This window comes from Chelonus insularis, unplaced genomic scaffold (genome assembly GCF_013357705.1).
Source record: "Chelonus insularis isolate UGA/USDA-ARS -01 unplaced genomic scaffold, ASM1335770v1 contig_17_pilon, whole genome shotgun sequence".
In the NCBI taxonomy this organism is placed as follows: Eukaryota; Metazoa; Arthropoda; class Insecta; order Hymenoptera; family Braconidae; genus Chelonus; species Chelonus insularis.
In genome coordinates, this window is record NW_023276415.1 from 350,023 (window position 1) to 377,094 (window position 27,072).

The 27,072-nt window shown below is 33.0% G+C and overlaps 1 protein-coding gene across 1 annotated transcript in view; it reads left to right on the plus strand.

Annotated features, from left to right (window-relative positions):
• LOC118064294 (neural cell adhesion molecule 2-like) overlaps window positions 1–27,072 on the plus strand; it is a 433,677-nt gene that overhangs the window by 254,851 nt on the left and 151,754 nt on the right. The window contains exon 11 of the mRNA XM_035078796.1: window positions 6,189–6,497. Within this exon, the coding sequence (XP_034934687.1) occupies window positions 6,189–6,497 (309 nt within the window). The remainder of the gene's footprint in view (window positions 1–6,188; window positions 6,498–27,072) is intronic.

Sequence of the window (27,072 nt, forward strand, 5' to 3'; positions counted from 1 at the left end):
ATCCAACTCCGATGGAAACGCCATTGTAAACCCAACTGTACGTAAATCAACTCAACGCATCTTCCTTGGTAAAAATTTGCCCTAATGAAGCAAGACAAAGCAAATGAGCATAAAAATATCTCCTGTAGATACACCCCCAAGACCAACTAAACCCGTATTCATGACTAAAAAAGTAAATTGTTTTTTTAATCGCTAATTATCAGCAATTGATTAAATATGGATGTGCTATGGGGTTGAAAGTTAAAAGTACGACCCCGCTAAAAATTCCCCCCCCCTCTCCCTAAATTTCATTATTTTTGCTCTATCTTTTACTGTTCTCGAGATATGAGCATTTGTTTTTAAAAAAAGTCATTGATTATATATAAATAACAAAAGACTGATATTATTTTCATTCATCATCTTATCATGTTATCGAATAATTAAACAATTAATTGATATTTATAAGGATATGCTATTATTTATTATTGTCAGTATTATCACATAATGATATTTCATTTATTTCGTAATTAGCGCCTCAATAATCTGTACATTTTGTTCACCAACTTAATTTTCTAACTATACTGTAGCAACTTCACAATCGTACCAACTTTATAAAAAAAATCGCATATTTGAGAAAAATAAATCTGTATTTTCTTAAATCTTATATATGGGGGCGTGGCCAATTATTCATTATTTAAAATGATCAATTTTAAAAGACAATAGCATACTTAATCTATTCCTGAAGTAAATCAATGAGGTTTTTCAAAGTTTTTATGGCATGTTTAAGTCATTATAATAAAGATATTGCAATTTTAAAGTGTATAACCTCAACAGGCTGTGATTCAAGCAGAATAGAGACACGGTAGTGCCTTCGTCACTGCCATTTAAACTTGGCGCACAAGACACTACTAAAGTAAACGTGTCTCCTGATAGTTGGTTTATGGAAATTTCACATTAAATACGCTTTATGTGTGTTACTTTAACACTTTTTTGGAATCTTGGGATTTGCAGTGCATCAGGGTGAAGAGATTAAGTCTGACAAAACATATAGAATGTATTGGTTTTTTTCTGTTGTTATGTCCTAACGTACAATCAATTTATTAAATTAATTGCAATAAAAGACACGGACATAGAACTCTCCGTTTTTGCCCTAGCTTTGCAGTCAATAGACAGGGAAGGAGTAGAGAGATTATTGATTGTGAAAATTGATTAAACCAGTGATTTAACTTTAAAGTGACTTTTTAAAGTCGTATATTAAAGAGCAGTTTCAATAAAACAAAATAAACATTTTTAAATAAAATTATAATACCTTGAATTAATAGCAAGTAAAACCATGGAATGTACAGTTTGAGATGAGGAACCCAATGGTCAATTGATTTAAGACAGAAACCACAATTTAAACACTGATTCACGTTTGTTTGGTTTAAACACGACTTCGCAAATGACTATTAAGTTTTTACAATGGTATAAATATGATTTAAAGAAGACGTTGACTTTTCCGAGAGTAGAAAAAGTCAAAACCAATTAGCTTTGTAATTCTTAACTTATTAAATTTCAATGGTGAGAACTAATACTTTAGAGAGCACACTATCCCTTTCATATTGGTGAAACCTTAGCCTGAAGGTATCATACTCGCTACGCACCGACGTCACCGGGCGTAATTACCTTTCTAATTGTTTCTACTAATATGTGTTGAAAAGGTACAATTTTCTTAGAGTAATTTGAAAGGTGTTACAATAGGCATTGATTATAAATTTATTTGCATTGCGACAAGATTTTAAGTTCTATTGCGTGTATATAAGATACAGATGATTTATTACTTATTGGTAAAACTTTTCAAAGTAACATTAATTGTTTTAATGTTTCCTTCATAATATTTATAGAATACTTCATTAAATTAACATGATCATAAATTATTGATAATATCACGAATTTAACGCTAAGTAAATAATTAGTAGGTTGAGAAAAATTGTTTTTTCAATTCGAAGAATGTTACAAAATAATGAAACACAAGAAATATTTCAATAATGGAAGAATAATTACTGAAACAATTTAATGGAGAGAAATAATTGTTTGATTACTTCTTAAAATTAATAAAAACAGACGGACGTTACACAATCTATGCTATGATACGAACTTATTCTCGCAAATTTGTTCGCGTAAATGCTGTTTGACTGGTATAAACAGTGATGAATTAAAAAATTGATGGACGGAAATAAGAAATCATTCATTTTTTTCACGCAATTAATAGAATCTCTTATTCACAGTAAATAATCGATGTGGCATGATTACGTTACATGAGAATCGATTTATTGAGTAAAGTTTTAAATAAGAATTTCGACGTTTAAATGTCCTAATTCTAGATATGTAATACTTTATGAAAACATCAAAGAAAAAGTAATAAAGGGTCTAGCCGGATATGTATGACGAGTCGGCCCCCAATTGGGAACCTATATCGAAACTTATGTATTAAAATCGACTTGATGTACAAACACAATTTATGTACATTTCGCGACCAGCTTCCGTTTTGTCCTTAAGATATAGAAAAAAAATATCAGTGCTCTGCAGTGGTCTGGGTGCGACCCGAAAGGTCCACACGACCAACTTCCCAGTGGAAAAAATAAAAAGACAATTTGAATAGAACCCGTTTCCATTTTTCATAACCATTTTTTATGCAGAATCAAAATGAGTTTCCATTCATGTCGTACGGTTGGTAACTTTTTTTTAGCAAAAGAAAAAATTACGCGTTAAAAGAATTCAAATATATTGCATAGATCTCTATTTTCATTGTTTATAACAATTAAAATATTATCATGATCGATAATCATTTGTTATTAACAATGTTCAATCGTTATAAACACAATTTCTTATTATTAACAATAATCATTGACTATTTTATTATCCTCAACGCTATTTTCTCCATCCCAACACAAGTTTAAAATTTCTTTATTGCTGATTTCGTTTTTCAAAAATTTTCTTTCTATGAAATACTGTCATCATGTTTCTGTACAATTATTCTAAACATTTGATATTCATATTTTTCAAAAGATCTCGAAATTCCGTCTAAAAAATGGTATAATTTATAAATTGCAGAATTTAGGTAGTTCACTATTTTTTCAGTTCTTTGATTCTGCATAAAAAATGGCTGGACCGATTTCGCTGAAAATCTAATCAGTTCTAAGTTACGTGATTACGCGTCGAATGCAGTTAGTCCCACGTCGATATCATTTTTTGTTCTCGAGATAATCGAGGCGAAAAATAATTCCGAACGCACGTACGAACATACGCACATACGTACATACAGACGTCCACGTAAAAACTATCGTATTCAACTCTGGGGACCTTAAAACGTGGAGATTTGTCAAAATTAGCGATTCGCAAAATCGGACCCATTACTATAACTTCCCACTGGGAAGTTAATAACCGTACCCATGACTACTATTCAAAATAATATATCTCAAAAACTAATTATGCTAGAGAAGTGAAACCAGCGCGAACCTTTAGATTTCATTACAGAGTACACTATATATTTTTTTTTAATTTTTATGTCATTTTGCTAAATAAAATATAAAAAAAAAAAAATCATAATTTTTTTTTTTCATGTTCTCGAAGACTTATAAATACAAAAATAATGTATGTTATGTTCTCTAATGTACACTATTACTCAGAAAAAAAACGTGAAAAAAAGTTGGTACAACACTTCGAAAAAAAATAAAAGGTGATTCGCGCCTTATAGTATACTGCAGTACTTTATGTTCCACGCAACATCACACTTTATTTTTCGAAGTGTTGCACCAATTTGTTTTAGAACATAGGTAATTTTTATCATAAATTGGAATAGTTGTTTAAAATGAGAAAAAAAACTACCAGTGTTCAATATTTATTATTATCATAACTTTTATTCCTTTCTGTGTTAATCAAAATACAAGAAACAAAAATATTAATCATCGTCGCTGTTGTAATTTATTACAACTGGAATACTTTGAGTTGCAAATAATTTTGTTAAGACCTCAGCAGGACGCAAAATTTTAGACGAATATCGTCCATATGACAAATAATAAATAATAGCTGCTGTATGAGAGCAGCATCCCACTGTACGGTTGCCATTGGGCAATCACAGCAATAACGAAGAATACTGTTGTAATCATTACCATCGGAAATATAGTGAATGTAAATACGATAGACTTTACTATTTATATGTCTTGATTTTACTTCTGCTTTGATGATATTAGGTGCTGATTTCACATATTGTACTGAAAGATTATTTTGATCATCCATCATTTCGGCCAAGTAAGTAATCAGTGTTTAAATTGTGGTTCCTGTCTTAAATCAATTGACTATTGGGTTCCTCATTTCAAATTGTACATTCCGTGGTTTTACCATCATCATTTGGAAAAACATCGTTCATTATTAATAAATTTATTTTCCAATGACCATCATTGTTATTGGAACTATTTTTTTTTATAAACAATTATAAATTTACATATTGCGAGTGAATTTATAATAAATCCAACGTTCTGTTGATTATTGTTGATAAAAAGCCTATAAATTGAATTAAATACTGTTTTCTATAAAAAAGACATTACTTTTTTTTTAAATCTCTCACCGTTCTCGCTACGTAAGCGGTGAAAGGTAGAAAAACGCAATTTGCCAAACTTTGACACTCGATAAACAATAGTAATTGTTTACGAGTTATAAAAATTTGCACAAATGCTCTCTTCATCATCCTTTACAAGAATATATAACCAAAAAATTTTTATTCTTATTCTACAATTAATGCACGATAGCATAAGGCTTAAATTTACGGCCACTAGACTATATGGCATTGTTAGCGAGCAAATGTATGCTGGGACGATTAACCCTAAGTCATACTTTTTTCTACTGCATATTTTGATCTGAAATTTCGTACTCACGAATCTGAGGTTATAATTTTATAATTTTCAAATTCAAGATGATGGACTAAATTTGTGAACTTCAATTAAATTTCACTAAAATTGCTACACAGAGGTTAGATTTGCAAAGTTAAAGATGGCAGCATAAATTTTGTGCAATTGAATCGTTTAGACCAATCGAGCAGACATGATTTTCTACTATTTTCATTTTTTTACATCTAACCTTTGATTCGTGATCCCGAAAACCCATATTGTATTTACGTCGAATGTTCCAACGCTAATAGTTGTTTTGTAATCAACGGCTCCGAAAAAAACCCCAAATACAAATGTTTAGACTAAAATATGCAGTAGAATAATGTCTGATTGGTTTGTTGAAATGATTAGTTCAATTTCACACATTTTTCTGCCATCTTGGATCTGTCATTTTGAATTTTGCAAATATAACTTCGATTTTATGATCTACGAACCTGAAAACGCTTGTGTACAAATTCAGACCAAAATATGCAGTCAAATATTCTTTGTCTCGTTGGTTTAAAATATAAGTTTAGTTTTACATATTATGCCCACAATCTTTGATTCGCCATTTCGAATTACGTCAATACAACCTCAGATTCATGTTTAGCGACTCCAAAAACACCCGAATACAAAAATTTAGATCAAAATATTCAATAGAACGTTTTTGACAGCAGTCCAAATAGGTGGTGCTCTGGCAGTACCACAGTGACTCAAAGAGTTAATAACGAAAAAATTCAATAATTACTAGGTTTCCGAATTCATTTGGTTTATGAGAGTGTAACCACTTAAAGATAACAATTGATTATAAGTAAGTGATTTTAACTCAATAATATTATTAAAAATTTGTTTTATTCACTGAATAAAACAACATAGTTGTAAATTTTAGTGCATTAAGTAGATTAGTTCATTACAACGATTTCTAACGATCGAATGGTTTAAATATAAGAAAATGTTTTTTTTTAACGGTTTTATAATGTTTTAAATAACTGTACATGTTTTCTATCATTTTTTATCGTTTGAACATCATTCGCTATCATTTACAAAATCGTTCCTACTTATCGATTAGATCAGCGGTCACTTCATATCATTGTTAAGTATGTTCTATAATGAAAATTTATAAATAAAAGTACATAATTTTTACGTAGATATTCATTTGATTGGCGATAGAGTTACCGATTTGGTGATAATTATGTTGCGTTTTACAGCATCCTATATTTTTGCGTACAAAGTTGGCTACTCTTACAAAGAATGTGAAATCTATAAGACGTGCAGTTGTTAATACTTGGGAATTTTGGCTTGCAGTTGCTCCTGTTTGTAGAAACAGCCAAGTTTCAATAATCGGAGCATCGAAGGGTGAAATATTAAATATAACATGTCGAGTAGAAGCTCATCCACCTGTTCTGCACTTCTTTTGGAAATTCAATAATACTCGGGATATAGATGAAACATCATCGAGAAGATTTTCGATTATCAAATCTGATAAGATAAATGGACTCGATACATTACAATATATACCATCTGTTGATCTAGACTATGGTTTACTTTCATGTTGGGCCAAAAATGAAGTGGGAATTCAAGCAAGACCTTGCCTATATCAAATCGTTATGGCAGGTAAGTATCATGAATTGAACTGAAATTAAATTTAAGTATGTCGTAGAAAAAAAAATTCAGAAAAAAAGGTTTAATGCTAGTTTTAACATAATTCAATTAAGTGACACCAAGAATTACAATAAATCATGAGCAGGAGAACTCAATGGTATTCCTCTCACCAGATGTTTATGTTACTTATTAGACCACATGTGTAAATTACGCGTTCATCGTTGAATCATATAATTCATTTTAATCTTTTAGAGAGATGCAACTCATCGGCTTAAATTATTTTATTACACTTATCCCTCAGCGCCTTCACAAGTTCTCAGGAGCGTTTAACTTCACTGGGCCTTTGCCACCTCTACCGCTAGCATCTATTCGGGCCAGCCTATCAGCTTTAGTGTTGCCGCATACACCGCTGTGACTCGATCTTTAGCAGCATTGTTTTGTTGCGGCGTACCGCTCGTTATAGCACCTTTCTGACGTTGTCCACGGATTCCGAGCCAATGGCCACCTGCAAAACGACCGTTAAGGCAGCTTAGCTTTCAGTACAAACATAGATATGCTACCCTTTGTAATTCCTGCTGACAATATTCATTGCGCACATTAAGATTCCATAAACTTCTGCCTGGAAAACGGACGCATCCCGGACGGATCACTGATCGCTATGTGTATAGGCGGGACGCCTACTGCCATACAGAGGCCATCCCTTGAGGTAGATGCGCGAGCGTGCTCATCTTGCATTGCTCTCCGCACTGTCAGTATTGCATTTACCGTTGATCACCCTTCCATAAAATTTTATAAGTCTTGCGAAGATTTTACCTAGCACTTATAGCAGACATATAGATCGATATGATTTTGGGTCTGCTACATCTTTGTCGGGACTCCTTAGGAGCATACGAATTGTTTCCTCCTTCCATATTTCTTGAGCAGATTTTCGAAGAGTGTGTTATCAAACGCCCTCTCTCTGTCCTAAAAGACTACGAGTGTTGACCTGCCTATCTCGAGGGCTTTTTCCACGACCCCTACGAGGTCATGAAGGACAGTTTATAGGCTTGCCACGCTGATAGACGTGTTACGCAGAGCATAGGGTCTTGATACACAGTGCACTTTACTTTAGATAACAGTCCACTAGCCACTCTAATGTTTGGGGGACAAATCCTCCTGTCGTAGCGGTCTTTCTCTGCTTTGGGTATAAACAATCTGACTGTACACTACGTCATCGGTATGTCTCTCATGGCAAGGCAGGATCGGTAAATTTGTACCAGTCTGCGCCATAGTCACTCGCCACCTATTTTCAATAGAACCGGATAAACTTCGTCTGTGCTCGGACTTTTTTTAGTGATCAGAGATACAACCGCTTGGTCAAGCTCCCTGTCCCCCCAAAAGTCTCTCCTTCTTGCTGTATCCCTTCAGCTGGGCATAAATGACTGCATGTCCCTGCAATAGCGTCCTATAAGTCCGGCACCATCTTGTTAAGTTTGGCCAGTATTCCAACACGTCCCTCCGGTTTTCTCATAAGTCTTTCTAGTTTCTATCAAAACAGGCCTCCAGTCAGCACTCCTTGGATCCCTTCGGACTTGCGGTTCTGCGCTGCTCACTTCCCTTGCCAGAGTGGAGTTGATGCATGGGTGGTCCACTAGAGTTTCCTTCTCGTCCACTTCCTATCCGTTGACAAAGTCATAAATTTATGCCAAGCCGACAACGCCCTTAACTGACTCCCTTCCTGGCTCTATTTTCGCCTGTACTGCCACTAGGTCCCCTGTGCAGTATTAGCTAAGCCCCACCCCCCCCCCTTTAGGGATTAGTTCTTATGTCGCGAAAACGCATGTCCTGGGGTCGTTGAGATTTCGGGGGACAATTACCCACCGGCTCTGTTCCAGGCCTCACCATATTGGTCAGTCTAATCTGAGACACAACCCTCTCCACCTTAGTCAGCCCCTGGGTCTTCGTACGTTGCCCAGAATCCCCGGGATTGGCATAGCCCGCCCATCCACTGCTCTGAGGTTTGCCCTCATCACAGTGCGCCTTTTCAGGCTCCTGCAGTGGCTTCCTTAGAGTTGGGCGGGGTTAGTGGACCCTTCTTGCGTTCCTTTTTTCTCCGAGAAAAGAGCTGTAAATATGTAGAGAAAAGAGTTGTAAATACCAAATTTGTACTAATATCATTTTATTTTCACTATTTTAACCTCGTAAATACCATTTGAGTGGTATAAATAGTAATGAACTGAAAAAATAAATGGACAGAAATTCGAAACGATGTAATCATTTATAGTTGTCAAATGAATCTTTTCTCCATTGTACACCATTAATGTGACAATAACGGATTGATTGCGTAGAGTTTTAAGTAAATTTTTTGTGACTTAAATAACCTAACTTTAAAAACGGACTTATGGAGGATGGAATTAAAAAAAAAGTAAAACATCCATATGTATTGATAATAAATAACACAAACTCAAATTTTACTACAGAATTTAGTTTTCGCTCGTTAACGATAAAAAAAATGAATTAATAATCAAATAGCATTCAGTTTTATTTATGTAATTATCATTATCTTTCGATTCGTCAAAAGACGAAGTTTATTCTGCAGACCCAGCTCTCTCAGCTTTAAGAGTTAGCCAGGGCGGTAATTATTTAGTGACTATTACAAGTGTTTCAGGATTCGTAGGGACCCAAAGATGACCGCCTTCTACAGACGAGTCAAGAGAATTTTAGCCTGACTTCGATAGACAGGTATTTTTTGCAGCTTGGTTAGATAACGGTCCCTCATCACTTCGAAGAGACAAACTATTAGGATAAACATGTGTGCTGTCTATTCGTAGTAGATATTTTTTCGTTCGGAGAAAAATACGGTAGATGTTAAATATACAGACAAACACCATATAAAATATTAAGTTCTGTTTTTCAAGAATCTGGAGGAAGCGGAATGACTGAGGAAATATCAAAATTTGATGCGAACATAGGTCTTACACAAAAACTAGGTGACTGCTACTGATCTTAACAAATAATTCACAAATTCATAAAGAAAAGTATCACAGAAAAGCGGCAATTATTGTGAAAAAGCAGAAATTAAATCCCATGATGAAATCGAAATTTTTTTCCGCTCACTATAAATACCTACAAATTCATTACATTTTTTTTTGTACTATCACAAAGTCATCCATATTCGGAATTAGTTTATTCTAACTACAAAATTACTACTTAATACTTTATTCAATTGAAATATTACTATGTAATGTAATTATGTACATTAGGCAGACGAATCGAAAATCAAATAAAATCCGATTAAAAGGGAACAATATATATTATGCAAATCAAGTTACGATCATAGATTCGTAAAATACTGGAAACTATATGAGTTTTCTTGTAGTTAGGAAATATTTTGATGCTTTTTAAGCATATCTGCAAAGAATAGAAAACGATATCAATAATGATTGAATAGTAAAGTAAGAAAATCTCCATAAATAAAATGAGCTGTCAAGTACATTGATTCCATGTTGTGTTATACATACATAACTATCGGAACATAGAAAAGAAAAAAAAATTTAGCAGTGACCCGAAATGTCTACGTGAGTAATACTTCAAATTTTTTTTTCTAAGGAAAAAAGTGTTTTAAAATGTCCCGCTTTTCCAAGCGCCGAGCCACAAAGCTATTGTACTAGGTCTGTTTGCAAAGTAAAAGCAATCGTCTCATGTCTTAGGCCTGCAGTTCCCAAGTTACCTTGGTTTTTTTTTAGCCCTGAACAGTCCCTGTTAATTTTCATGATGATTCAAATCGAACGTTATCCTTTGCCTCCGGAGGTTCCGCCAGCCCTGTGGCCCTCCGGTTTCCTCAGCATCAGGTAGGGAAGATCTAGAGGCCTGATGTCAACCTTAGAAGTCGTCTCAATTCCACAAGAAATAGCCCTGCTTTCGAAAATTCCGCCGGTTACCTCAGTATTAGCTAAAGATAATAAGAGAGAGCTGAAGATAACACGAAACTAATATGCTTATTCCATTTGAAGAACCTCTCACTGACCAATTTAATTATTCTGTAGTAATAATTGGTAAAAATTAGTGCCCAAAAATTCAAAACCATTTTTTTTTGGCAAATAAAATTAATCTTTTACTAATTGTGAAAGATCAATGTGACTGAATTCCATTACATAATAATAGATTAATTGCATCGAATTTTGAATAATCATTTTGTAGTTTTAATAACCCAATCTCAGATACGCATCGTTTTGTTGCATTTCTTTTTATTCACGGAGAAAACAATTGCAATAAAAAAAAGATCATTTGTAGTCGTTTTACACAGGTGGTAACTAATTTTCAATTAAAAAAAAGAATTGTCTGTTGAAAAACCTTAAATGTCTTACATAAATCCTGACTTTTATTGACAATAACAATTTAAATTATTACGAAAAGGCACATGAATTTATTGCATATATTCTATTTTCCATTATTTGTAATATTAGTTTTCTCCCATTACATTCAATATATGAAAAATATCACTAAACTTTCACCTACACGTCTACAACCATACAAGTGATTGTTTCATTATATATATTGGAACTAACTTAGAAGTTTGGTGACTGTCTCTTTACAATAGTTAAAGAAATTTTATGACAGTTACCAAACTTCCAAAATAACTTCGTAATATCACAACGAAGTTACGTCCCTGGGGGTAGATGAAGTAGGGACATTGTTTAGCAAGCAGATCGATAAACCATCAAACTAGTTCATCGATTATGTTTAAGAAATTTATCCTCCGAGAAGGTTTCTTTGGCCTTTAAGGCCATAGAACAAAGAAAGATAGAAGAAAGAACTCATGAACAACAGATAGAGAAAATGTTGGTGATGAGTTTCATTTGTATGACGATTCCCTTACGCTACAATGAAAACGGAATAACTGAGAAAATATGAAAATTTTTTGCAGAAAATAATTCTTTAATAATAGCTTGGTGACAATCACTGAACTTTTAAAATAACTTTGAATCCATTGCATTATTGTGAAACTAACAGATAGAAAAAGTATAAATGAACCAGTTACTCAACGCTAGATTTAACAATCAAATTGAGACAGGGTATATTCTAAATTATGCTTTTCTAAAGATGAAAAGTATCGATAATAGTAGAAAATAATGTAAACCCGAGTACCAGAATGTGAGGAGGAACAGAGATTTATCATACACTTAAAGATTCCAAACTCACTAAAATGAGGTTTGAAAATCGGTCTGGGCTTAGTTTGTGCCCCGACGACGAACTTCACATTAGTTAAAATCCATAAGTTTGTAATCATTAAGTTTTTTTGTTTATAAAAAATTACGTTTGTCATGAACTATGTAAAATAGTTTAATCACATCAAGTTATTTAACACAATAATTGTTGATTTTTATCCTAACAATTCAACAGATCAGAACTATTTTCAATTGTTCATTATAAATCATGTTAATCATTTCATAAGTAGGATCTATTTTAAATGTCTCCTTTATTCAACTTATTTTACGCTCTCTTTATTATGAAAAAAAATGGTTTATCCGAATTCGTTCAAACCTTTTTCAGATCTTCTTCATTATATTACCTTCAGAACGGAATTTGTTCCAAGGCGATATTTTTAGTGGTTCTCGAGATATCAAAAGTGAATAAAAACCTGATATATGCACATACATAAATACATACATCCATGTTTCAACCTTCTAATATGCTTTCAAATGTCTGCATACATCTCAATCGATCGAGAAATTTTTGATTCTGCACATTTTGAGCCCAAAATCGGGCTAATCAGTGCAACTTTACAAAAATAAGAACGATTTAAATAACTTATTATTAATAAAAATAATGAAAAAATTAATAAAAAATTTTTTTTTTCTCTGAGAATGTATTTTGATATCTCATGTTTGAAAAAAAATCGCCACAAAGTGATTTTTGTAGTGTTAATTATTTTTTATTAATTTTCTTAGACGCGACACCATCGTGTTCCTCGCAAAATTTCTGATCTAGTCATCTACAAATCATCACTTTGGCCGCAGCAAACCAAGATTATCCCATTTCCGTCATTTGACTGGACTAGTAGATACTCAACGCCACATCACCTGCACTTTTTGCCCCACTTAACTATTGCTTCTTGTCAAACTAACGCGCTCTCGCGGCTTACATTCACAGTGCCGAGTAACACGCTACTCTATACTGAAAAGTTCGCCCGTGACGTTACGACGCATTGCTTAATTGTGAATATTTCGATAATTAATCAACATCATGGGATAATTTTTGATATACACTCATTAATGACTGTTAATATTCATAAAAATACAAATAATATTATTTATTTATAGACTATTTTGAAATATAAATTATGTAGAACATAAATTCATTAAATTTTTGAATATAAATAATAACATTGATTTATAACTAATAGATAAAATTCTGGTGTCTGTTTGTTTGTCCGCGCTAGTCTCCAAAGTAACTCATCCGATTGCAACTGAATATTACAGGCACGTATACGAGATTGTTAAGAGGGTTATAGGCTACGTTCTGTTTACATAAATTGCTTATAAAGATTTAATTTATTATAAACAGTGACAAGCGGACTCTATGCTATATACTTGAATTCTTCCGACGCGTAATTTTTTTTTACTAAAATAACGTTGTAAACCACATAAAATTCATAGGAAACTACTCCTTTTGTTTATAACGAATCAAATATTTTATAAACAATTAAAGCGGGATCTATGCTATATATTTGAGCTCTCACAACACGGAATTCTTTCTTTCACTAAAATATAGTTACCAACAACGTATAATGCATAGCAACCTACTCCGTTTGTATGTAACGATAAAATTTTTTATAAACAATGACAAACAAAGTTTTTCCTATGCATCACAATGCAATGTGTATCTTTATCTTTTTATTTACTTCAGGAAGTTACTATTTTAGTCATTTTCGATCGATTTATTATTATGAAACATAATTCTACACATTATGCAAACGAACACGTGGGAATCTGCTCGCCCATAACTAATCAAAAAAAAGAATAGATTACGATACAATAATAGATCCTGTTATAGTCAGAAACATAATCATACTGTAACTTTTTCTAAGCCTGTAACTAATTATTTATAGGGTATAAGGTAATTGGACTGATACCATTATTGATCATTTTTTCAGAATTTCCATCTTGTTCTGACTTGGTCTAAGGTACTCTATCGACGGCCTAGCATTTTTCTCCCCACCGAATAATTAGATGACTCAAGGTCTCTCCTGCCAACTCATTTTCGCCAACTAGACAACTCTAATTAATTCCTAGGCGTATACATCCCTTCTCTAAGGGCCTAGAAGCTTCGAGAACACAGACTTTTCGAGAAAAACGGTCTATATTTGTCGGTATTCGCCGGTTACTGCCAGTATTCGTACGTAGCTCGTACTCGGACGATTCTTGGGTATTATCGGACGATGCCAACCCACAGACAACTCGTTGTAACAGTCAACTCGGTACGTATGTAATAGCAGAGAGCTCACGCAGTCGAACTCTCTAGTGAAAACCCAGACAACTCCTTAGTCATGGACTAACTCACCAGTTAATCATCTATAGTGATGATTATGAACTCATCAGGCAGTCTATCTCTTAGAAGACATCCTCAGGAAGCTCATGTTTCGACGCCTTATGGACAGTCACACACACAAGATCCATACACGAACAACTCGCTTGTGTCTGTGTGGCTGACGCCAACACAATGAAACTCAGACTCCTCAAAAAATCAGGCTACTCCTGGTGCAGCGACCAGTACAGGAAAACTTACAACTTTCCTGTGATCCTCTACTCATCCGTTAACTCATCAGTGAACTCTATGTGAAATTTCCGTGAACTCAAGACTGTACAGACAATTCAAAGACTCTTTTATTGTTATTTTTCTGTTACTGTGATTTTAGTGTTTAATAAATCGTTAACTGCACTGTTAAATAGTGTCAGGCAACTCATTCACACCGTCCCGACTGTTCTAGCATCCAAACATCCTAAAAAAAATACAGTCCACAAAGTCCCGACTCCTCACTCAGCCGACTCAAAGTCAGATCAAATCTATTAGATTTTTTTTTCCAAGTAAAGAATTCAACAATTTTGACTACTTGTTTTATTTTTAGCTACAACTTAGTTTTAGCATATAATTCTTGACTTTGTTCTGAATAAATAAAGAGGAGATCTATGCAATTAATTCAAATTCTTTCAACGGAATACTTTTTCTTATACTGGAAAAAAGTTACTTACAATGTGAATTAAACGGAAATATTGTTTTTTTGTTTGTAACAATCAAATCTGTTGTAAACATTGAAAAACACGAACTATACGATAAATTCGAATTCGTTTAATGGGACATTTTCTTTTTTATTCATAAAACGTCACTTATCATAAAGATTGAATGTTATCAAACATGTTCTTCATAACAATTTTATTTATTCTAAATAAGCACAAATTAAATGTTACATTAGAATTCGAATGTTTACTGTTTTCATTAATATACACATATTTATTACTCATTTTTTTATTTCGTCATAAAGTATTACGTATCTAGAATTGCGACATTAAAACAACGAAATTGTTATTAAAAATTTCACTTAATCGATCGATTCTAATATAACGTAATTATGCCACATCGATTATTTATAATGAATAAGAAAATCTTCCAACTGACCGAAAGAAAAAAATGGTTTCTAACTTTTGTCGATTAATCATTTTAGATCATTACTCTTCATACTCGTCAAACCGCATCGACGTGGACGGAGTCGCGGGAATAAGCTCGTGCTATAGCATAGATTGTACGAATAAAACAGTACATCCTGTCTAGTAGCCAGTCTTGACACCAGACTTACGTACGTCTGTCTTCATTCTGCAACAGATTGCCATTCATTTCTGACGAAAATCTTACGTCTGTCTGCTCTAGAAAAACAGCAGATACATACACTCGGGTTCAGTAATAATCGTTGAACAATTTAAAAATATCGGACTTTTAAACAACAATAACATGGCGCTGTTTTTTTTTTACAGATTTCGACCGATTGCACTTTTTGGCGGTTACAATGACTTCCTAATTGAAAGTTAATAATTAAATTTATTTTGTACCACAATACTCAATCTTTTAAGTAACGTATTACACTCGTATCAGTCTTAGAAAATTCACTCTCTATATGGCTGATGCTTTTACACATGCGCTCTGGCGTCACTTACGAAAATGCAATATATTAATCTTCATTATTGTAATACTAACAATTTTAATATACACTGTACAAGATTTTTTATGCATTAACAGTTAATAAATGTTACTTGAATTAGAATGAATGTCAAGAATAATTCACTGATAAACAATTAAATGTCTGAAGGTAACTAAACTTGTGTTTGGTATTATTGACCTAGTACACGAGCTGATGAATGAAAAGATAAATGTGTTTTGCCACTTAGAACTACACTAGTACTAATTATTGACTCAAAAAAGAAAGATTGTAGAGAACAATTAGAATGTCGTGTAGACGTCAAAGAGAACAGAAAAAGAATAGTGACAGGAACTTCATTAGTCGAATTGGACAATGATTTTTAATTAATTAAGTAACTAAACTACGAATTTTTGATCATTGTATCGATTTGTTATTGACTGAACATCAAGATGGCCGTCAAAGGTCCTGTCAGCCGACAATTCAAACATGAGAGTTGATTAATTCTGATATTATTCATAACCTGCCAAAACTGCCATCATCGGATGTCAGTAAAACGTCAAGCCATGTACACGTCCCAAACGACTCTGTAAATAACAGAATTTTCATTTTTGAATAATTATTCATAAGAAGTTTAAAACAGCTAAAAAGTTTGGAATCAAATAGAAAGCTATGTCATCTATAAAATTAGATCATTTCTGTTATTAATTGCGATTAATAGAATAAAAAAATACTTCGAATTTTCTATCAATAATTTAAAAAGTAATTTTGTTGATAAACAATTACGATAAATTTTTAACTTCCCAGTTATAGTAATGGGTCCGATTTTGCGAATCCCGAACTTTGACATATCTCCACGTTTTAAGGTCCCCAGAGTCGAGTACGATCGACTTTCAGTGGACGTCTGTGAGTGTATGTATGTATGTGCGTACGTTCGTTTGAAATTTTCCTGATCGATTATCTCGAGAAAAAAAAATCATATCGATGTAGGACCAATTGCATACGACGCGTAATATGTAACTTAGAACTGATTAGATTTTCAGCAGAATCGGTCTAGCCATTTTTTTTGCAGAACCAAAAAACTAGCAAAAATGGGAAACGACCTGAATTTTTCAATTTATAAATTATACCACTTTTTAGAGAAAATTACAAAATCTTTCAAAAAATACGAATATTAAATAAGTAGATTACTTGTATGAAAATATAATGACAATATTTTGTCGAAAATAAAAATTTTAAGAAACAAAATCGGCAATGAACGAATTTTAAAATCGTGTCAGGAATAAGAAAACAGCATTAAAGACGCTATAATAGTTAATAATAATTGTTTATAATATGGAATTGTGTCCATAACAATTGAAATTTAAAGTATTTTTTCATCTTTTCCACTGGGAAGTTGGTCGTGTAGACCTTTCGAGTCGCACCCAGACCACTGCGGAGCACTGATATTTTGCAATTAATTTAAAAAAAAGTAAATTTAAAAAGAATTTTATGAGCCTCGGCCAAATTTCTGACAACTGTATCTAGATATTTTCTATCAATAGAGAACATTACAAAAATTAATTGCATCGATCCCTTTTCCAACTATTTACAATAAATTCAATTGTAATAAACCGAAAAAGAATTTTTTTATTCATGTGACATTGCTGGCAACTTTTGTTCAGTTTACAAAAAAATTTTCCGATAGAAAAACTGAAATTTATTGCATAGATCCCATTTTCATAAAATGTAATTATATTGCGCTAGTTGATTTCCGTGAGTTCATCCGCGTAATGTGCATAATCACGTCTCATAGTAATAGATTGATCGAAAAATGTTTTTAATAGTAATGTTGTAGCTCAAAAGGGCAAATTCCAGAAATGTATTGTTTTATGATAATATTTTAAGTGAAGTAATAATTTCGTAAGCATTAATGATAATTTGAAAAAATACGACCTTTATCGTAAGATTCAATTTCTTCTCGTTGACAATGATTCTATGGTTATAAATTAATTGACCCCGTTTGTATTACATAACGGATTACATTACATTACATAAGTAACCTTGTTTAATATAAAAAAAATTCTCCGTTTAAAGAACTCTAATTCGTTGCAAGGATTCTGCTTTCAATTATTTATAACGAATGCCACCCGTTCTCAGTAAGAGAAAAGATATCTCGTTAAAAGAGCTCAAATTAATAGCATATCCCTCTCTTTTATTTATTATAAACTTTGTTTGTTCATTTCTATTTCACGTTGTTCGTAACTATTTTTGAGCAAAAGAAAAGATTTCATGTTGAAAAAGATCGAATTGATAGCGTAGATCGAATAGTTAGCGTAACTTTTTTTTAGTAAAAGAAAATATTAATTGTTGAGAAAAATCGGATGTATCGCATAGACTCCATTTTTATTTGTTTATAACAAATTCAATTTTCATAACAAATTTACATAAACAAAAAGTCACCCATAATCTTCATGATGACTCTTTGTCCATTTTCGCCAAGTTTGGCCACAATCGAATTTTTATTTTAAATCAACTTAAGCCATCAATCAGAACTCAAACCTATTGTTACAATTTATTTTATTACCACCTTCTCATTTGAATCCTTCAAATAGTTCCCGCATTTTGTGTCAATGCTTCAGCATCACCTGGTAGCAAAATGAATCCCAGGACGTAACACAACTTAAGGTTGGGCTGAAGTTACGGAGGCGACTGATCCCTCTATCTAAATACGCTTGGCAAGTATCTTGAGTCGGCGATGTGCGCGCCACCTCGTGGTTGTTTTATTTAATTCTCGAGTGAAACAGACGCGTTGATTTAGAGGGTAATATCTTTACAATTGAACAGGAGAATACAAATAATGTGTCTTAGTATTACGAACGGATTCCAAGCAGTTGATTTGCGAAGTTTTCGTAAAAAGAGCATCGCGAAAGGTAGCAAATTAGTGGAAAGTTTTCTCGTGAGTAATGTTCGTGAAATCGTTAAGGGCAATGATCGTAAAATCGATGGATCCGTGCTTAGAGAAACGTCTGGTGTTACAAGCACAAAAGTAATGAAAATATTTATTTACCAATTGTTACAGTAAGTATTTGATAAATTTTTATTTATCTTATTAGTTGACTTGAATTGTTGTAAATGAGTTTTTAATAATTTATGGTTACTTTGCAGATAGATCATGCAAATGGGCGGATCGTTCGTGCTGCATAATGCACCCGTAAAGCAGGAATGCTTTTTTGCAAGCATGCTGCTGCAATCTGCATTTTTGCAAATAAGGAGAATACCTTATCAAAAACTGCCACTCCAATAATTTGGAATCGTCCAACTAAACGCCAACTAGAGAAATATCGGAAGGGCTGCACAATTGAATCATTGTTTCCTTCTGATACAGGAAATATTCAAGATCGACAAGTTCATACTTTTGAGGATGTGCAGAACATCACAGGGATTCATATAGAACAGACGTGTTCTCTCATTGATATGGTTAAGGCTGAGAAACGATGTATCAATGGAAAAGAAGCGAGAGAACAAACGAAAAAGCAACAAGAAAGAGCTAACACGGAACTCTTCAATCACATATTATCACTGCAACGTCAAAATTTTTTCCCAGTATACCATTCCTGGAAATCTACGTTAGATGAAAACGGCAGACATAAATTATGTATTATTGATTATCTTGTAATTTGCGCGAATTCTTTTTGGAAAAATGTGGTGGTAGATGAACAAAAAAGGGTTGACATATGTTTGTCGTCTTTGAATAAATCGAAATCTTCTGTTTGGATTAAGGAATGAGTAAACAGGATCACTTGTAGTGAAAAAACACATCGAATCAAAACTCGACGTGAAAATTTCGACGAATTGGCTGCGAACTTGTATAAAAGTTCATATCAACTAATATCAACAAAAGAAATGCGCTATGGTCTAAACCTCAAACCTGTTGCAAAGATGGTTTTCAAGAGTTTGATCCAACAAGAAATTTATAATACAGGGCTAGTAATTTGTTACAACCAGCTACTCCTAGCATGCCGTCCTGATGGGTTAATCTTTAATGGAGAAGAATTCGAACTACTCGAAATTAAATGTCCATTTTCGTGTCCCAATCCATTGATTGTTGATTACGAAAATAAACAAAGTTTTGTTGATGATATGATGTGTAATGATAATAATGAAATTACATTGAAAGAGAAACACAAATACTACACTCAAATTCATATTTCAATGTATGTAGTAAGCGTAAAAAGTTGTCATTTTTTGTGTACTTCATGCAGCAACATGTTTACCTTAATATTCAACGTGATGAAGAGTTTCTCAGTGTAGGAATACCAACGATAGAAAGATTTTATTTCAAAAACTATATTAATTTATGTAAAAATAGTGCAATTAAATTGTGGATTTGTGGCGAAAGGAGGCATAACTAAGACACGTTGACGTTCTAAAAGGGCTGTCCTTATTTGTGGAAATTCCTTATCTGCCAGAATTTGATCTCCTGGTTCTACTAGCTCCAAAAGTCCGGAATCATTGACAATGAATCCATCAGTGGATTTACCACCATAACCTTTTGAAATAAAAATGATCATGCCTGAAGGACTAATAGCGATAAGGTATTTGATTATATAATTGGATTTATAAGATGAATGCATTTGTACTCGCTGTTCTACACTTGGTGGAGTTTCACAATAAAGTTATGTGCAGTCGATGAAAGTTCAGCACCATAGATAATTTTTGAATGATGGATGCATTATTTCCTTTATTGCTTCTCTCGAAGGTCAAAATATCCAAGTTTTGGTGTTTTTATAAAGGGTTGTTAATACCTCATGGAAAATATCAGATGAAGTGCTGTTTGATACTTTCAAAAGACGACCAATTGTATCAAAAGTTATGCCTAACTTTATTTTCATTAAAAGCAATAGCAATCTATTTGATGGATCTAGAGCTTTATAAAAAGCAGGTTGACCTTTGTTTTTTGGTTGAATGAAATTTGATAAAATGTTGAAAAAACTCAATTTTATTCCAGCTAGTTATTTCATACTGCAACGCTACCGCGATCAGGGCAAGTTGCCTCAATCCCTGACCGTGTAGGTGCCAATTTACCCAACAAAAATTTACCAAGTATTAATCCTACTTGTGGACGCCACTCGTTTTTTTGGCCCCAAAACGAGAAACCTGGAAAAGCTGGCTAGCTCTAAAACACCTGAAAACCGCGAAAAAAGGCCTCGCGCGAACACAAATAAACTTTCTACAAAAGTTTTATTCAATAATTAATTTTATTTGCAAGCAGTTTGTTAATCGAAACAAAACTTTATTTTTATCAAATGTAAAACCAGTGAGATTTTATTAATCGAATAAAGAAACGCATTAATTTATAAGATCTCGAAAAAGAATAATTTAATTAACTCGAAAATAATTATTCAATAACAATGATAATCAACTGACTCCAATGAGCCCGATTATTTACATTAATCTCAAAAGAAATTTTGATATCCAAAATAAATCTTAATATCAACGATAATAATAATAATAATAGCTCTGCAATTAATGAAGATTGGACTATTATTCGCGAAAACGTTCTCGACGCCTTTTATTTTCAAAACAAGGTAAATTCCTCTAAGAGGGAAAAGGACAGAAGGTCCGCAACGCATGCACTAGTACCAGGCTATACTCACTCTCTCTCTTGCACTCACACGCACTAGGGAATATAGTAAAAGGAAAGAGACAGACGAAAGTGTGAAGATATTCAGGCTTACTGAAGCTCCTCTTCTTCTAGATAACCCAGCCCCCTGGTCCACCGGGGCTTGTACACTCGTCGAGACATCCAAAAAGGTGCAGGAACAACAATGAACTTCCTGGATCTACCACTGGACACTCCAACCAACAATAATATACCTTTCACCTCGCAACATCGAGAGATTGATCGGTTTGTAGTGGGTTGAGCGCTCCACTTATGCTCTCGCAACGTCGAGAGACTTTTCGTAAACAATTTGTAAATGGTTCACACTCCGCAACGTTGGAGAAAAGGTGATTGCAGAATTTCTTTTCCGAAGAGACAACAACAAATACGTGTGTTCTCGTTCGAGACTATTACCACAATGGCGTTCTTCTGGAAATAATTTAGCCAACTGGCCACGTGGTGATTATAGCGCCGTCAAAAATAAACTATCTTGACCTAATTGGTAATTTAGGTCAACTATTAATCGACAGGTCGATAACGTATCGACCCGCTGAAGGGCTGAGTGACAATCGACTCACTCGCCTCGTTACAATACTTCTATCGTTTTGTAAGTCTTTGTAACCTAAAAATCCTATTCTTGATCGATCGTCAGAACCCACACGCACTGATACAGTTTTTTTTTGATGTGGTGCTATTACTTTATAAACTGCTTTTGTCTTTCTTAGTGGTATACATACTTGAGTTGCAGCTTTATTTGTTATAGAATTTTGCCAACAAAAAAATTGGCATAGAGTATCATCATCAGTTTCTACTTCTGTCCTCATTTCTGTTTGGACAGCAATATCTTTGAATTCTGGTTTTGAAGCTGAACTACTTGTAGAATCATCTATATCCATTGATACATTCGAAGTGATATCTGAACTGTCAATTAACATATCTGAATTTATCGTGGTGGTTTTATTTTGTCGGATTAGTAATCTTTTGGTCCTATCAAAATTTGATGATGATGACTTTTGTTGTTTCTTATATATATCAGGGAATATTGTTGGATTAGATGATTTGTCTAAAGGATGATTTGATTTTTTGCCTCCATAAAAATGAGCACTGCAACTTCTTGTATGTGCTGTGGGGTTCCATGATTTACCGTCAGGCCTAAAAAAAATATGTCGTTATTTTTTTAAAAATTTGTTATCCGAAATAAACGTCATATTTTTGCACATAATGAATTATATTGTTTTATTATTATAAATGAATGAGGTTTCCATACATTAATATATACTAAGCATACTTACATCTTTCGACGCACCGCTTTTATCCACTGCATTTTTCGTTCCCTATCTCATGAACGGTTAGGAAACGTGTAAAAATGAAGATCGAGATTGTTTCTTTCCGTTTTATAACAATTCACTACACAACCGCTTGACCGCTTTTTATGCGTTTTTAATAAATTGTTTGTGGACTTCATTATGTTCACCAATGTTTTCCGGACAACGACTGTCACCTTACTATTACCACCGCTAGCCGTTACGTAGTGTTACTCGAGTTACTTGCCAAGCGTATACATTGGATCGTAGGTTTCTAATTTCTCCGCGAATTTAGGTTTCTACTTGAAAATTTTGGTCCCAAATTAAAGCTTGTTGTATAATGCAGTGCGCTAGATAGCAATTCCGATTATCTGATTGATTTTTTTAATTAAAAAATTGAAAAGAAAATTGAATAATTACAAATTGATTTGCCTCACTTCAATTCCAAGATGGCCGCTACAAGGTTATGAAAAGAAATCGTGAATTATCTATTTTCTATCTAATTCCAGCTCCTAAATGTTGTCTAGCGCCTTTCTTGCAACATTTTTAAGCATAAAAAAAATTATTCCAGGTGATAAAATTGGATAATTACAAAGAAATTAGAAACCTACGATTTGGGATGATTATCATTGGTAATTAGTTCAAATAAGTCCGACAGATAGCAGCACTATGATCACAGTTGACCCCAGTCATCAATGTTGAAAAAATGCTCAATCTGTGTCCAGAACCGATATTGCCCTGCATTTTGACAAGTAATTTGTGTATGTGTGTGTACGGGTAATACTAGAAAATAACTTATAATACACATATTAATCCATTATTATCATTTCTATCAAGTATAAATAGTAACAAACGAGCTCAATTCTAAGTCAGCGTATCCAAGCATGTAGTGTAAAAAGAAAATACACGTAAACTCTAGATTGAGATTATGCTGGCCATGTGGTTAGAGCGTTAGAGGTCTATTTTACCGGGCAGCGTTCAATTCCAGTCATAAACATTTTTTTGTTTTACGTTATTTGTTAGATTAGTATGCAATTATGATATTGACATGCGATAATTAATCCTTTATAACGATTTCATTTTTTTTCTTTTTACTCATTGAATTTATTGACGCCAAGTCGAAAAACGTTTAAACACGGCCATAAACCTTTTTTTTTGTACAGATACATTGATAATAGTCTGTGTTTAACAACTTATTAACATTGAAAAGTAGTTTAAACAATCCGTGGCGAGTTCCGGCACTTCGCCGGCATGCTTTACCCCCACTTTCTGTGCCCAAGCCTGCAACTTATAACTTACAAGCATAAATGACTGAATTATATCCATAATAGCACGATGGTCAGAGCATTGAATTTCTACGCTGCCGGGCAGAGTTCGATTCCAGTCATGGCCAATTTTTTTTTTCTTATCTTCGCATATACTCAACAATCACTTGTTTATATCAGTTTAAAATTGATTAGTATAATATTTATTGGTACCATTAAAATCATCATCGCTTTCGGTATTCGTTTCTTCATCAGGAAGTTAAGTAAGTGAATAAGACACATTAGTATTATCTGAATGATTATAAAAAACATTGACATTGGTAACCGATGTATCGAAAGTATTAGAATGATAATTATTTTCACGAATGACATCAGAAGTGGCTGAAGTACTAGGTTGTAAATTACTTTAAGTCGATTACACTTAAAGTCGATGAGACACTTAATTGATAATCATTTACGTAAATTGAACTAGAAGTTGTAGCAGTTCCAGAATCATTTCTTGAACGGAAAACTTTTCTATGATTTTTCATATATGTTCCTTTCTTCTTTTTTTCTAGTAAACAATGTCATTGTATCGTAGCTGGACCGAGTACATTTCTTGGTTTTCTCTTTCGCCGAGAACGAATCATTAAAAGGTTGGATAATATAAAAAAAATGATCAGAATTATGTTGAACATCTTTTTCTTGAAAAATAGAATACGTAGAAACAGCCAATAATCTCTCATTTAGGTTGTAATAATACACATAAAAATAAATATAATTATAAAACAATTCGATTTCAATTATTTTACAATAGAAAAATTAATAATGATTGTTAATGTCTCAACCGGAAGATGTTTTAAAATGATATGTAAAGTTCAACAAGTTTAATAATACGCTTTGATAAATTGTTATAATAGTTCAAAATAAATAAATGTACTTACCTAAATTTTGTAAAATATATTCTGGAACAATATCATCAAAGCACTTATCACTTCAAATTATTAAACAAATTTTTAATAGTACGTTAAAAAATACACAATTATTTGAGCTGTTAACAGAAGTAACTGCCATCTTGAGAAAAATCCAAGTCAATACGAAGACACCCGATCATCCAAAAATTTTTAGGACAACGTATTACTCAACATTAGCATACATTTCTTTCGAATTTACATGAAATTCACAGCATATAATGCATTCATTATTTCATTATAATTTACTATCATATTTATGAGATATACAATTGAAACATTTGTCACATTCGGTTAGTATAACTTATGCAACAAAATTGATAGAAAAAATATTTAATGACTTAATATATCATTAAACCTTTAATTCCTTAGCATAATTTTATATCATTTTGAAAACTTATTAAGCATCTGTCTTGTAAGCATCTTATGAGCGCAATGAATGTAATGAGATTGATTTCAAAAATAGTAAACAAGTTCATACCTTACATGATGAAAATTTTAAGACATGAATTGATATAAACTTGGCAGAAATTTGAAGTAAATTTATTAAATTGAATAAAATGTATAGAAAATCGGTATAAAATTGTTAGAAACAGTTGAATGCAATCTATGATAATCCTCCAAGTCTCTTGAAAAAGTCCCTTGAACAGAAAAAAGAAAAAAAAATTGCCTATGACTGGGATCGAACCCTGCCCGGCAAAATAGAAATCCAATGGTTCGACCTCAGAGCTATTATATTTACAATCTAGACATGTATGCTTGTAGTTTATAAGCTGCTCGCTTGAGCACGGAACCAGTGGTGGTAGAGCTTGCCGGCGAAGTGCCGGAACTCGCCACGGATTGTTTGAACTATTTTTCAATGCTAATAAGTTGTTAAAAAGAGGCTATTATTAATGTATCTGTACAAAAAAACGTTAATGGTCCTACTCAAATTTTTCCATCGATTAATTAAAAGATGGTTTTACATAAAGATTAAAATTTAAAACTCATTTTTGGCATGATAAAATTGCAATCACATAAAATTTGAATCAAAAAAACTTTTGCCGTAATTTAAATCGAACGCTCTGATTGCAGAGCCAGCATATTTTCATCTATCTTGTTTACGTTTACATATCATAAGCTTCAGGCTTGGCAACAGAGGGTGGGTGCTGAGCTTGCTTGTCAACTGTTCGAACTCGCAGTCTTCTCTAAAAATAAGACGAAGATAGATAGATATATTTTGTGCTCTGTCTTGCTCGGAACAGATGATTCTGAAATTTGTAAATTCCTTGGTGCCCTGAGGCTCCCTTCTCGTAGTGCATCCCTGTAAATTATTATTTTTCGAACGATTTTCCTGTTACCTACGGATCGGACGGCGTAAAGTCAATCTCGGGAAACTTTCTAACTTCAGCCCAGCCTTAGTATGAAGCAAAATCATTCCCACGATCGGTAATTGCTCATTGGAAATAAACATAAAAGTAGGCGAGTGTACCATTTACAACAGAGTCTCTAATGCTGATAATATCACATCCTCACCTCTCATATTAAACTATAGTAAATTTTTATGTCACCTGTCTGACATGGAAATAAATAACCTAGCTAATGAGGATAGGAATGATCTTTCCCTCAACAGAACAATTAGAAATTTAGGATGTATAAAAAATATAAAATTGTTATTCTTAGCTTCGAAAATTAACACTATATATACTGTTCAATTTTTACGTCACTCTATCGAGAACAAAGTTACAGAATGTCCAATGAGAATCACTAAATGTAACGGAAAACATAACTGAATGTCCAGAAAATGACCCAACTTGGTGTGTTCAGGATTATTGACCTCCCACACAAGCTCAACACGTTCTTCACGTTAGATAGGAAAAAGAACGGGTACGTAGCTTCTAGCATGTAATGCTAAAGTGAATTTATGAACTTGGATGTAATAATTGCACTGTGATGAGGAAACACTCCGTGATGGACATTTAGAATTAACTAATAAATTACTTTTTGATTTTTAATTTTCACATATTTTGAGAATTTGAAATTTTTAAAATAACATAGAAATCGATGCAAAAAAAAATTTTCCCTTTTTCCCCAGATTTATATCAAAATTCAGAAGATGAATTATTTATTCATTGTGCTAATTACATATGTGATGATCATTCATGTTTCGCGGAGACGAGTTTTGATTATGAGTCAGTGATTGTCATTTAATAATATTATTTCTTAAGTGTAAATTCAACTTATAACTTTAAAAAACCAGTACATGACGTAAGAAG